Consider the following 13,668-nt stretch of genomic DNA (forward strand, 5'->3'; position numbering starts at 1 on the left):
ACTAAGAAACCCCCATTCCACCCACCCTATCCTATAAGTGCACAACTTGATGAGACAGTTCCAGTTGCTCCAAAATATCCCAGCCCTTACCAGCCATTTATATCACCTTATGGTTGAAGTTCTTAAGTACAAAAGAAGGGTTGACCTCCAGGCACTTAGAGCACACACTCGGTTACTCCATCATGCAGCCCTCTTATTCTTCTCTGAGAAGAATCACAAGCCTGTTGAGGCAGGACAGTGTCTACCTTGTACCTGCTGTATTCTCAGTGCCCAGCCCATTGGAAGGTACTCTGGTCTTTTCTGACTTTTCTTCTAGATTTTCTTTTAATATTACTATACTTCTCCAGTGAGATGATTTTTTTACAGTTAGGTGAAATATCTTAGGTTTTTTTGTTTGTTTTTGTTTTTGTTTTTTGAGACCCTTGAGACAGTGTCTCACTGTTAGTTTAGGCTGACCTTAAATCACTATATATCCCAGGCCTGCCTGGAACTCATGGCAATCCTCCTGCCTCAGCCTCCCGAGTGCTGGGTTACAGGCATGCACAACCATGCCCAGCTCTTAGATTATTTTTTAAAACCCATTATTTTCTACATTCTATAAAAGAAAAAATGGAGACTGCTTTGTAAATATTCTGAGGAAAAACAAAGTTTTTCATACTCCTTATTCTCACACCATTCAACGCAAATCACTTCACATCTGGTCACCAGAATGAAATACTCGTATGTGTTGGGTTTTCTCCCTACCAACAACCATTTCTCCATTGGACACTAACTGGGTGTCCAGTAACTCAGTTCTCTTCTGACACTGTCGAACTCAAAATAGCATCAACCCCACAGGTTAAGGGCTCAGTACCAGGAGACCGTCCCCACTTCAAACACCAGTCTCCAGACCCTCCTTATGATCTGTGCTTCTGACTAATTAGCAGTAAGTCAGTATTCCCACAACCCTCTCCTCAGGTTTGATTAATTTGCTAGAGCAGCTCATAGAACTCAGGGAAACACCTTGCCTATTATTATCCATGCACTACAAAGAATACAGATGAGAGGACCGGGGATTTAGCTCAGTGGTTCCTCCGCCTGCCTTGCAAGGTCAAGGACCCGAGTTCGATGCCCGGTACCAAAAAAAAAAAAAAGAATACACATAAGGAGATACATAGGGAAAGAAACGTGGAAAGGGGTAGGGAGCTTCCTTATCTTCTCTGGGTTTACCACCCTTCAGAAGTCTCCATGTGTTCAGCAACCCAGAAATTCTCTAAACTCTGTCCTTTGGGGTTTTATAAAAGCTTTATTATATAGGCATGACTGATTACATTATTGGCTATTGGTGATCAATTCAACCTTGAGACCCTCTCCTCTCTCCGGATGTTGGGGGTTAGGACTGAATGTTCCAACCCTCTAATCACATGGTTAGTTCCTAACAACCAGCCCCCATCCAGGAGCCCACCAGAAGTCACCTCGTTATATCAAAAGATGCTTCTGTCAGGCTGGGTGTGGTGGCAACACCTGTAATCCCAGCACTTAGCAAGGTGAGGCAGGAGGATCGCCATGAATTCAAGGCTAGCTTGGGCTACATAGTGAGTTTAAGCCGGGCCTGAATTACAAAACGAGACCCCATCTTTAAATAAATAAATAAATAAATAAATAACAATCGAAAAAACCCAAGATGGTTTTGTCACCCAGAACATTCTGAAGGATTTAAAAATTGTCAGGTGTGCCTATTACTTAAGAAATTCCAAAGGTCTTAGGAGCACTGCTTCAGAAACCAGGGTCAAAAACCTAGTATCAAAGTGGTGGTGAACCTACATACAGTCAGTATGTGTACCCCATTAGGCTGTTATCATCGAAGACTCTAAAAGGTTCGCCATCACTGAAATATCAAAACAAAAGATTCTCCTAGCTCCCCCACCTACAAGGATTTTGGGAGCAGTATCGCAGGAAGTGGCAGGAGAAACCAAATATACATTTACCCACTATCACAGTATCCAGCTAGTGTCCTCAAGGAATGGAAATTTTAGGACTGTAATTTAACAGGTACACAGGAACCATTTGGCAGGGGCAAGCGATTATGCCATCTGCTGTCAGTTCTGGCTAACAACAGCCCAAGCATCTCAGTGCTGATGTGGGACCTATGAGATATTATTTGATATTCTCTGCTGCTATGTGGACTAATGGGGCATTTATATTTTGAACAGTTCGTGCTGAGGAGTTGTTGGATGGGATTCAGGATAAGATCCCTACCTTCCAAGGTCTGAAATTCAGTGACACAGACCTCTTAGACTTCGGGCAATGTGTTGATCAGAATCACCAGCGACAGTTTGCTTTGCTCTTTGGGGTGGATGAGGTAAGTCAACCACTGGCATATCCCAGCAGGGCAGTTTCTCTCCAAAGCAATTCATGTAGCATCTCTTCACTTGCTTTTTCATGAAAGTCAATATATTCTGTCTGTTTCTCATTAGCAACTACTGAGTGGTCTGGTGATGGGAGCAACTGGAGCAGTAGGCAGGTAAGCATGGCCCATTTTCCCTAGGATTATAAATTTAAAGTTTCTCATAAAGGCACTCATCACCAGAATAGTTACACTTCTTGCATGTCCATCCTTTCCAATAGAAGTTACCTTGTGTTCCCATACTTGTTTAGTGAAAGGGAATTAAGTAGGGCTTAATTGTGTGTTAGAAACGCAGGCATCTTATGTGAGTACAAGCATCCATTGCAGTTAGATGTGGAACTTGAGCAAAGACATCCACGGTGCATATAACTTAGTAGAATCAGCCTGAGCTCTGTAGACCCTGGTGACCATCGTTGATGTCAGAAACTTGATTACAAATAACATTAGCTGGTCATGGTGGCACATACCTGTAATCCCAGCACTTAGAAGGCTGAGGCAGGAGGATCACTATGAGTTTGCTGCATGTTTGGGGCCAGCCTCAGCTACATAGTGAGATCCTATCTCAAAAAAAAAAAAATTGATTCCAGATAACAGAAATCCATTCAAACTAGATTATGTAAAAGAAAGTAAGTTTTATTTTATTATAAAATATTGGGAAATTAGCTGAGCATGGTGGCACAGTCCTATAATCCCAGCTAATGGGATTGCACACTGAGCCTAGTTTAGACAATTTAGAGACTTAATGAGGTCTTGCCTCAAAACAATAAACAAATTAAAAAAGGGTTGGTGATGTAGGTCAGTGTAAAGGCCCTGGGTTCAATCCCCAGTACCAGAGAAAAAAATCTAAATCAATAACTTCTTTTTCAGTGCTGGGGATTGAACCTAGGGCCATGCCACTCATGCTGTGCCACTTAGCCACATGCCCAGTGCTATTTTAATTTTGAGACAAGCTCTTGCCAAGTTGCCTGGCCTGACTTTGAACTTGTGATTCTCTTGCCTCAGCCTCCCTTATAGCTAGGATTATATGCATGGGCCTTGGCGGTCTTTTTTTGAGCAAAGTAGAAACTAGGCCACTTTCCAGGGATTTGAGAAGATGATTATGTCAAGTCGCTGGTATATGATAAGCACTTAATAAATAGTCCTTAATTTTATTATTATACTATTAGTCACTTAGAAACCTTAAGGCAAGGAATTTAGATAATTTGTTGGGATTTGGCACTTACAGTGCTCCATGCACCTGGTTTCTCAGCACAGTGCTTTTAGGACTCAACTCAGATGCTACAATTTGTCAACAGTTCTCAAACTGCACTTCTGTGTGAGCCCTGGGCCAAGTATTGGCTTCAGTAATAAACCTCCCAGGGCTGGGGATTTAGCTCAGTGGTTCTGCCACCTGCCTCGTAATCGCAAGGTCCTGAGTTCGATTCCTGGTACCAAATCCACCAACTAAATATCTCTCTCTTTTTTGAGGAGTGCGGTACTGGGGATCAAACTCAGGACCTAGCACTAGTGAGGCAGGCACAGCACCACTGAGCTAAATCCCTGGCCCACCTCATCTTTTTTTAAATCTTTTTTTCCATTTTCTTTTTCTTACCCCTTTGGTATTCTCTGCCTTCCTTGTTGCACTGTTTCATGTGACTGGAGATTTATAATTGAAGACAGCCCATGTTAATTACTTTTCTCTCATTGCTGAAACAAAATATCCAATACCCAAAGTTAGAAGGGAAGGGGTTTCTTTGGCTCACAGTTCGTAGAGGTTTCAGTCCACAGTTGGCTGGCTCCAAGGCAGGGATGGCAAACAGACATTGCGAGGACAAACAACATGGCATGCACGAGGTAGCAAAGGCAACAACAGGGTTTGACAGCATCTTCTGCCCCTTTTATTCAGACTACTGGGATTGGGGTGGGGTCAAACTACACTCACATGTAGTGGTTTAGTAATCGCATGCCCTTAACACAGTAGCACACATTCCAGATTCAACTACCTCTGAAAAAGAAAGTCCCAGTCCCACCTCATCAGCATGAGGCTTTGGGGGGACCTCTAAACACAAGCTGTAACACAGCCTGATCCCCTATAGATAGGACCTGAAAATAGAAATATAGAATACATGGGAAATTGTTTTCCTTTTTAAACAACAAAAGTATAAAGATCTTGACCTTTCTCATTGAGTTATTGAACTTGTAATATATATTTGCTCTTGTCTTGCCAGTACTTATAACTACCTGGGAAAAAAGACAAACCAGATGTTGGAAGCCTTTGAACAGAAGGACTTCTCTTCAGCCCTGAACTATCAGGTAAACTTTTTCTTCCCTTTACATAAATCACAGCCTTTTTTCTCCCCTACTTTAAGAGACTTGTCGTCCTTATCTGCATTCCTGCCACATCTGCCCTCATTAAAATGGTCTCACTGCCCCCTTGCTTTACTTTTTTTTTCTGTTTTTTACTTTTTCTGCCTTAAAACTGAATTTATTCCCCATTGTCTGTGTCCCCTATGTGTCTGATCAAGACAGGCCTCACAGGAATGACTCCTGTGACTATAAAATAGCAGTCATAAGTTTCTGGGAAAATGACCACACATGGCCATCACTTTGAGGATGTCACACTTGAGTCATCAGAGAGTATGAGGGAGCTTTGAAGCTGAGAACCTAAAACAAGGAAGGCTTAATCCAAAGTCAGGGCAGATCAATCCTGTCCACCCTGGAAATGTGCTGAGAATGGCAAGCATCACTGGGCAGGAAACAAGAGCCTCATGGGAGATCCAAAGGTAGACTTGGCTTTGAAACAGGAAGAGAAAGGCAGCTGACCTGATGTGTTACAGAGAAGATCCAGAGGCAGTCATGGCTGCTGGGAATGCTACACAGAAAACAGCCTGGCTCTTCAGGGAAAGAAGAGCATCACTGAAGGGTAGAGTCAGTTTCAGTATAGGTAGCTGGAGAGTAACTGGGTGTGATGCACACACCTGGAATCCCAGCACTTGGGAAGCTGAGGCAGAACTGTGACAAATTCAGACTTAGCCTGAACTACGTGAGACCTTGTCTCAAAGAAAACCAAAAAATATCTGGAGAATGTGTGTACTTCAGAGAAATGGAACGAAGAGAAAGGAAATAGGGTAGACAGTAGAGGAAGACCATTGGGGTCTCAGAGGCATGGGGATTTTCAGGAGAGTGTAAGTGCTGGGAAAGTAAGTGGGAATGGAAGGGCATAAACAAAATCAGAGCAAGTGGTAGTTCCTAAGAAAACTCAGATGAGGGGTCTATTTAAATGGGACGGGCCATGATCAAGGGAACCAGAGATGATAGAGTAGAAGTACAAAGGTTCCTGGGAGCTGGAGGGAGTAACCTGTTGCTCTGACTTCCAGACAACCTGAGGAAGCAGAGCCCAGGACGGGAGTGGTTTTCCTACTCTTAGGCCTCAAAGCTGAGCCAGCAGAAATCTGCATCTTCCTTATGTTTAAATATTTCCTTTTGTCCAACCTCAGACCAAATGAAGCTCAGGAGCACAATAGGAGGCTCTGTCACCTAAACTAAACATTAACAAACGTTGTTTTCTTTTTTCCAGTACCAGGGATCAAACTCAAGACTTTGCGCTTGTCAGGCAGGCACAGTGCCAGTGAGCTAATCCCTGGCCCCAAAACTTTGTTTTAAATTAGAAAAACAGCCAGATATTGATGGTGCACACTTACAATTCCAAAACCCTGGGAGGAGGAAACAGGAAGATGGCAATTTCGAGCCCAGCCTGGGAAACTTAGACCTTGTGTCAAAATTTTTAAAAATTTTTAAAAGAGGGCAGAGAATGGGGATATAGCTCAGTGTACCACAAAACAACAACAACAACAACAACAACAAAATTAAGATAACAAGTCTGGATTATATAAGTACTACCTTCTCTTTGCAAACATTATTTTTGTTTTTCTTGGTGGTGGTGGTGGTGGTTTGTTTTTTCCTAAAAGTTGTTTCTGGAAATTCCAACCTGTTCTGAGGTGAAGGACAGGTCAATCACAGATGAGTAAACTGAAGTAGCTGTGATGCTAACCTTCCCCTTAGGTTTCACAGGCTGATTCAGTTTCCATCTTTGTTCTCTTTTGTCTCTACTCAAATCATCTCATTCAGAATAGTGTTGGTAAGGAATTCAGTTTACCACATTCTCTGCCTTCTTACAGAAGGCAAGTGTGACAGGGACTCATTTACTCAGAGGCCAGGGGCTACATTGGCATATGGATAATTTTATGCCAGGGCCATAATTTCAGTAAAGCCAGTTACCACCTTCCAGACCATTCAATCAAGTGCAGGCAGACAGGTAAAAAGTTAGGGCTCTGCTTATCCTCATTCATTCTCATGGATTTGAATGCCATCTATTACATTTACATGACTAAAATGACACATGTACAAACTTATTCCTTACAGTTGTATTTATAACAGCAAAAACCAGAGACAGCCCAAATATCCATCCATAAGGCAATGCTTAAATACATTATCCCCAAGTTATGCCATGAAATTATATAGGTCCCTTAAAAAGAATTAACATCTATATTCTGCTCTGGAAAGACCTATGTGATCTGTTCAATGGAAAAAAGCAGGAAAGTACAGGATAGTAAATGTAATGTGCTATAGATTGTAGGGGGAGAGCATGTATTTGTGTTTATAAGGTTTTGAATATTAAGATTGTGTGTGTGTGTGTGTGTGTGTGTGTGTGGTACTGAGGATCGAACTCAGGACCTTGTGCTTGCCAGGCAGGCGCAGTGCTATTGAGCTAAATCCCCACCAAGATTATATTTTTTGTTGAATTTTATTTCAAGTAAACAGCTAATGAAAACAGAATAAATATATTACACATTTTGATAAATACTTTTCAACATAAAAGTAAAATGTTATTGAAAATGTATCTCTTAAAGAGATAGCTGGGAGTTCTTTTTACCAATTTGTTCATGAATATATGGATAACTATTACTACCAGGATTATTTAAGGTTCAGCTGTGTTTTTAAAATAAGTGCTTCAAAACCCTGTTCATACAAAATAGTACACGTGAACAGAAGAATTTTTGTTACAGCGATGTCACTCAATTCTTTGAACAATTTCGAGTCATAAGTAAAAATTAAAATGCTTAGTTGTGAATGATTTTCACCTAACAACCTGGAGCACAATGTTGGAAGCAAAGAAGTGAAAACCCTCTGACTTTCAAGAGCACTTGTTATGCACTAGTTAGAGGGAACACTCTACACTGCTTGTCAGTATCAATACTGTGTCCTGGTGTGTGTGGTATAGGGTGGTCCCCTCCCTACCCTGTGCTGGTAATGGAACCCAGAGCCTCAGGAATGCTAGGCAAGCACTGTACCACTGAGCTACACCCACCCCACTTCTCAGCACTAACATTTCAATTAGTTCCTTTATTTGGTGCTCCAGGAATATCCTAAGGGGATAATAAAGGTCTGTCTTTATTTTTTCAAAATCAGGACAGGACTTTAAAAGGAAAAACAGAAAAGGGCAACCTGCATCTCCATGATGTTGATCAGTTTTAGAAAACAGCTCTTCTGGAGGTTGATCTAGAAGTTGATTATCATAAACCTGAGCCTTGGCCAAGTGCCCCTCAGGTATCTTGGAAGGTACCTCAGAAGTATGAGTAGTCCAGTTTGAAAACCACTGCACGAGAAGCTCAGTTTCCCTCTGTGAGCTGAATAGATAAGGGGTGCACTCCCACTTTCCTCACTAGGGCGTCTACCATTGGAGCTTCTTTCTCTGCATGGGCCAGTTTTGTAAAAGCCTGTGTGCATGGAAAAAGCCTACCTAATCCCGGATGGATCTCAACCATCCTTACTTGGCTGACCCACCACACACACACTCAGAAAATGTAGATGTGCAGACTTTAGAGTTTCTGCAATTTGACTTCTAAAGGTCTTAAATTCTTTTCACAGTTCAGCAATATTAACTATAGATTTGTTTGTTCCTTTCTAGTTTTGTATCCAGCGATTTATCAACTTTGTGGTCAAGCTAGGTAAGCACCACATCTCTTCCTGCTCTGTCTGCTGCTGCCAAGTGTAAAGGAAATGGAATTTCATCACTTTCTCTGAGAGTTTAACAAGAACACTTTCTGCTCCTCTGTTGCAAGCAGAGTTTTGTTTCCAATGCTAACCTTCAGGCCCAACCATATAAAATGGTGAAGGAAACCTGCTTGATAGTCTTTTGTCAGTCTTGAACCAATCTCTCTTCCATGTTATGTTGTTCTCCACCATAAACACATCCCATTTGCTATTCTTTTTCTCTTCCTTCCTTCACATGCCTCTGTTCATTAAAATTCTACTGCTGAACTTGGAAGTTGGTAATCTGAATATAGATCTTACTCTGCCAAATGACTGACAGCTCTTCCAAGAGTATCTGAAATTGAAAAAGAGTTCATTAGCGCAAGTAAGCTTAAGTGGAGGGAAATTTAGATAATATAGCAAAGTAAAATTGGGGATATACAGTGAATTTGAGTGGAGAAACTGCTCCAGAATCTTACTTCAGAACAAATGACAATATTCATTCCCCTTCTGCAAGAGATTGGCCCTTGGGCCAGCCAGACCCAGGTCAAGTCCAGCTGAAGTTCAATGTACTCTTAGCAAATGTCTCTCCTCCCACTCAGAGCCTTTCTACTTTGTCCTAGCGACATCTCCCTCTCCAGACATAAATTCCAGATTGCGCCCTCATTCCCACAGGACTCTCTGCTTGCTCCCTTAGTCTTTCCAAAACAATGTTGCCATTTGTTTTTCCACTTTTATCATTTTTGCCATATTTCAGTGCCACCATTGCAGCATGTCCTAAGCATGCTTTTCACAAGATTATGGGTGTGATGTGATAGTTATATGCTTCTAAAGTACATTAAAATAGATACTGAAATACTAAAATCTTAAAAGAACTTAGTTTGCCTTTGTACCACATAAGATCACCTTGCTTACCAGCAGTGATGCTGCAACAGTTTTGTAAAACATGACTCTAAGATAATACCTGAAAGAATTTACTGTTGTCAGATTGCTGGTAGGTGTGGTGGCGGGGAACATTGCTCAGTTTATACTATAACTTAGTTAATTTAATAAAAGAAAGTTGCCAAGCATGGTGGTGCACACCTGTAATCCAATTGTTTTAGAGGCTAAGGCAGGAGGATTGCAAGGTTTGAGGCCAGCCTGGGCAACTTAGTGAGACCCTGTCTCAAAATTTTTAAAAGTGAAAAGTGATGGGGATATAACTAAGTAAGAGAGCTTGCCGTCCATGTGCAAAGCTCTGGGTCAGTCCCCAAAGCAAGGAAGGAAGGAAGTTAGGAAGTTAGTTGTTATTATCTTGAATCCAATAGCAGCTAAGAAAAAAAGTCACAGATACTTTAAAAGATGGGACTTTAGGATTGTGATAGGTAATTTCTACTTATATTTTCTGCATATTAATAATGTACTTGCTAACCCATGAGTGGTGGCCCACACTGGTAATCCCAGCACTCAGAGGCTGAGGCAGGAGGATCGCAGTGAGTTGGAAGCCAGCCCAGGCTATATATATATATAGTGAGTTTGAGACCAGCCTGAAATACATAGCAAGACACTGTCTCAAAAAAAAAAAGTACTTGCTTTTTTATCTGCTTCAGACTGAGCTTTATCTTTCATCTTTCAGAAAAACGTCTCTGCTATTTTTTTTTAATTCTTTTTTTTGGGAGGGGGTGTTTTGGGTTTGGTTTTTTTTGTACCAGGGATCGAACTGGGATCCTTGAGCTTGCACAGCAGGCGGAGAAACCACTGAGCTAAATCCCGACCCCTGGGCTGGGGGGGGGGGGGGTTTGGAGACAGGGCCTCACTGTGCAGTTCAGGATGGCCTTGAACTCACTGTGTAGTCCTGGCTGGCCTGGAACTTGTAGCACTCTTCCTGCCTCAGCCTCCTCCCAAGTGCTGGGATTACAGGCGTGCACCACCACACCTGGCCAAGTCTCTGCTATTTTTCTGTGAATATTGTTTTAACTGCATTCAAGTCTCTCATTCTGAAAACCTATTAGAGCCAGGTATTGTGATGCACACCTGTCATCCCACCACTTGGGAGGCTGAGGCAGGAGGATCACCGGAAGTTAGAGGCCAGCCAGGGCTACATAGTGAGTTCAAAGCAAGCCTGAACTACGTAGCAAGACCTTGTCTCAAAAAAAAAAAAAAAAAAAAAGAAAAGAAAAGAAAACCTACTAGATAGGCTGGGGATTTAGCTCAGGGGCACCTCTCCTGCCTTGAAAGCGCAAGGTCCTAAGTTCGATCCCCAGTACCAAAAAAAAAAAATTAAAGTAAACAAGCTACACTCACCTGACTTGAAGTCATAAATGTAGATTGGAAGGCAAAAATAGATTTCAGAATCACTAAGTCTTTAGCTATGTTTTCCACTGTTTAATTTCCCTCAATATACAGTATTTTTCCATTTCCAATATTTCTTTTTGGCTTTTTTCTCAAATCTACATGTTCTTTATCCATGTGCTCTTCTTTTAGCCTATGGTTCATATTCTCTCCTTTATCTCTGCGAAGTCTCTTTCAGAATTTTTTTTTCCACTACCAGGGATCGAACTCAGGACCTTTTGCTTGCCAGACAGGCACAGGTGCCACTGAGCTACATCCTTGGCCCCTGTTTGAGAATTTTCTGTTATCTCTTTTTGGATCTGAATTTTGTCATTTGTGCATTTGGGAGCTCTTATACTCCCTTTCCTCATGTACTTTGTAATTTCTAGCTCTAAGCTCACCTGCAGAGACTGTTGTTTTCTAGATAATCCACTGTAAAGTACTCTAGGTTGTAAGTTGCCTCATCAAGTAGTTTCAGTTTGCCACTGCTAGGACATTATCACCAGTTCTAACCAGTCGTCAAGTGAATTTCTTAGTTTGATACCTATACCAAGTTTGGAATGCAAATTTAGATCCATTATTCACCTGTGGCACAGGGCTGGGATTTCTTTCTATGCAGCCCAGGTTGCCCTTGAACTTGAAGCGATCCTCCTGCCTCAGCCTCCCAAGTGCTAGGATTACAGGGATGTGCGATCACACCTGGCTCTGGGATTTCTTCCTTGAACTTTTCCTTCCACAGCCCTGGCAGGAATCAAGCTTCCTTGCTGTGCTATCCCCAGGCCAGTGGGTGGTATTGTAGTTGCTGTTTTTCTATTGCTTTTCATGTTATAAAGCACAGGGAGTTTAATTCCATGCACAGGCTCAAAGCTTCATCTTCCATTCCTGTGCCAGCTTTATAACTTTAGCGCTAAATTGCAGCAGTGAGTCAGTGATAAGTCACCTAAACAGTGCATTTCTCAGGGACCATTTAAATAAGCTTAAAATAAATTTTGTCCCAGCAAGAAATAGTTATGTGCCTAAATCAGATTGTCCTTAAGGGCTATTTGGCTTCCACTCCTCATCTCCCAACTTCTTTATTCCTGACACTTTTCTTTGGTTCCTCTTTTTGGTTTTTATTTGTTTTTTTTCTGTTGAACTCAGGACTTTGAGCTTGCCAGGCAGATACAGCACCACTGAGCTACATCCCCAGCCTTCTCTTTTTTGGGTTTTAAGGTTGACTTTGAGTCTCTCTTTTACTTTATAGTTTGTCAATATGTTAACATTTTCCAACATATCTATGTGTTTCAAGGAGGAAGAGGAATTTCCTATGTCTTATTAATCTGTCATATTTACTATAAATGTTCCCTTCTTTTATTTTTACCTCATCCTAGGATGATCATCACTGTTAGCATATGAGCTCTTCTTTGGGATGTTTGTAGTAAAGTAGACAGTACCAGATACATGTCCTCATTTATGTTTTCTCTTTAGGTTTTGGAGTGTCACAGACCAAAGCCATCATGACTCTGGTGTCTGGAATTCCAATGGGCCCACCCCGGCTTCCACTGCAGAAAGCTACCAGGGAGTTTACTGATAGTGCTGAAGCTAAGCTCAAGAGCCTGGAATTCCTCTTTCACTGATTTAAACGATGGAAACTTGGGATCCTGTAGTTAGCACCTCTATAAATCAGGGTGTATACATTGAAAATTACTATGCGTTGAATAACACATTCTTTCCTCAGGGACTTTTTAGATGAATTTGAACTAAACTTTCTCCTAGCAAATGAAAACTTACATCAAGTATTTAAGTATCTTAACTATGAGCCTAAAATTTCTTACTTTGTGAAGGAGCAAAAAATCTAAAAGGAAGACCAAGGATTTAGCTCAGTGGCACCGCACCTGCCTTGCAAGCCCAAGTCCTGAGTTTGATCCCCAGTACCACAAAAAAAAAAAAAAAAAAAAAGAAAGAAAGAAATCTAAAAGTCATGGACCTTACGCTTTTATTTCACAAAATTTTTATGGAGAAATTTGTTTATATGAATGAAATGGAATCATGGGGAAAATCATAATTGATTAATTCCATCTGACTTTCAGAACTCCCATTATCTTCATTTCTGGTTATTAATCTTATTTTAAGGTTTCCTAACTTTAAACCACTATAATGTACTGTCATTTTAATAAATATTCATGTGGAATCCAGGAATACTCAACTGTTGCTTTTGTTTTGTTTTGAGACAAGGTCTCGCTGTGTAGTTCAGGCTGCCTCCATCTCGCAGCAATCCTTCTGCTTTAGGCTCCTGAGTGCTGGGGTTACGGGCATGCGCCACCGTGCCCAGTTCAAGGCCTCTTCTTAAAAAGACACTAATTCTGTCTTGAGGACTCCACTCTTAGGACTTCACCTAAATCCAATTATGCCCCAAAAGTCCCACCTCTAAATACCATCACACTGGGGATTAGGGTTTACTATAAGAATTTACAAGGAGGAGGGGTCTGAACACAAATATTCAGTCCGTAGCAGAAGATAGCTAATAGACGGTAGTTGAAATCATGTGAAGAGTAAGATTGTCTAGGTAGAGTGTTCAGTATATGGAGTGCTGGGAACAGAACCTGGCCTGACTGGCATTTCTGGCAGATACAAAGGAAGAGAAATTGCATAGCATTCAGAGATGGAGTGATGAGAGATAGTTGTGCTCAGTGACCATTTGCTTTGAAGTCTCCTCCTTGGAGGACAATGTAAAGCCGGGGGAAAAATAGGCAGTGGGCAAAGGTCATAACCCCGGAAGGCCTACAGCGTTCCCCTAACCTCTTGTGAAGGCCCCTTTGTAGTGTGGAAAGTCTCAGAAACAGCAATTGAATTCTACAGAAGGTGGCATCTCCCATCCCTTTCTCCATCCCAGACTCATCTCAGGATTCATGCTGCAGTACTGCTCAGAAACAGCATGATTCAGGGCCAGGGATTTAGCTCAGTGATATCTCTCCTGCCTC

General features: G+C 41.6%; 1 protein-coding gene across 1 annotated transcript in view; it reads left to right on the forward strand.

Annotated features, from left to right (window-relative positions):
* Positions 1–12,882, forward strand: part of Npl (N-acetylneuraminate pyruvate lyase) — a 38,713-nt gene extending 25,831 nt beyond the window's left edge. Inside the window, 6 exon segments of the mRNA XM_087194416.1 lie at positions 2,193–2,341; positions 2,457–2,503; positions 4,594–4,678; positions 8,334–8,373; positions 12,176–12,311; positions 12,313–12,882. Coding sequence (XP_087050542.1) covers positions 2,193–2,341; positions 2,457–2,503; positions 4,594–4,678; positions 8,334–8,373; positions 12,176–12,311; positions 12,313–12,358 — 503 coding nt within the window. The 3' untranslated portion in view covers positions 12,359–12,882.
* Positions 12,883–13,668: the final 786 nt, after the last annotated feature.

Source organism: Heterocephalus glaber, unplaced genomic scaffold (assembly GCF_053883595.1).
Source record: "Heterocephalus glaber isolate CG9 unplaced genomic scaffold, H.glaber_assembly_v1.0 deba00001600, whole genome shotgun sequence".
Lineage (NCBI taxonomy): Eukaryota > Metazoa > Chordata > Mammalia > Rodentia > Bathyergidae > Heterocephalus > Heterocephalus glaber.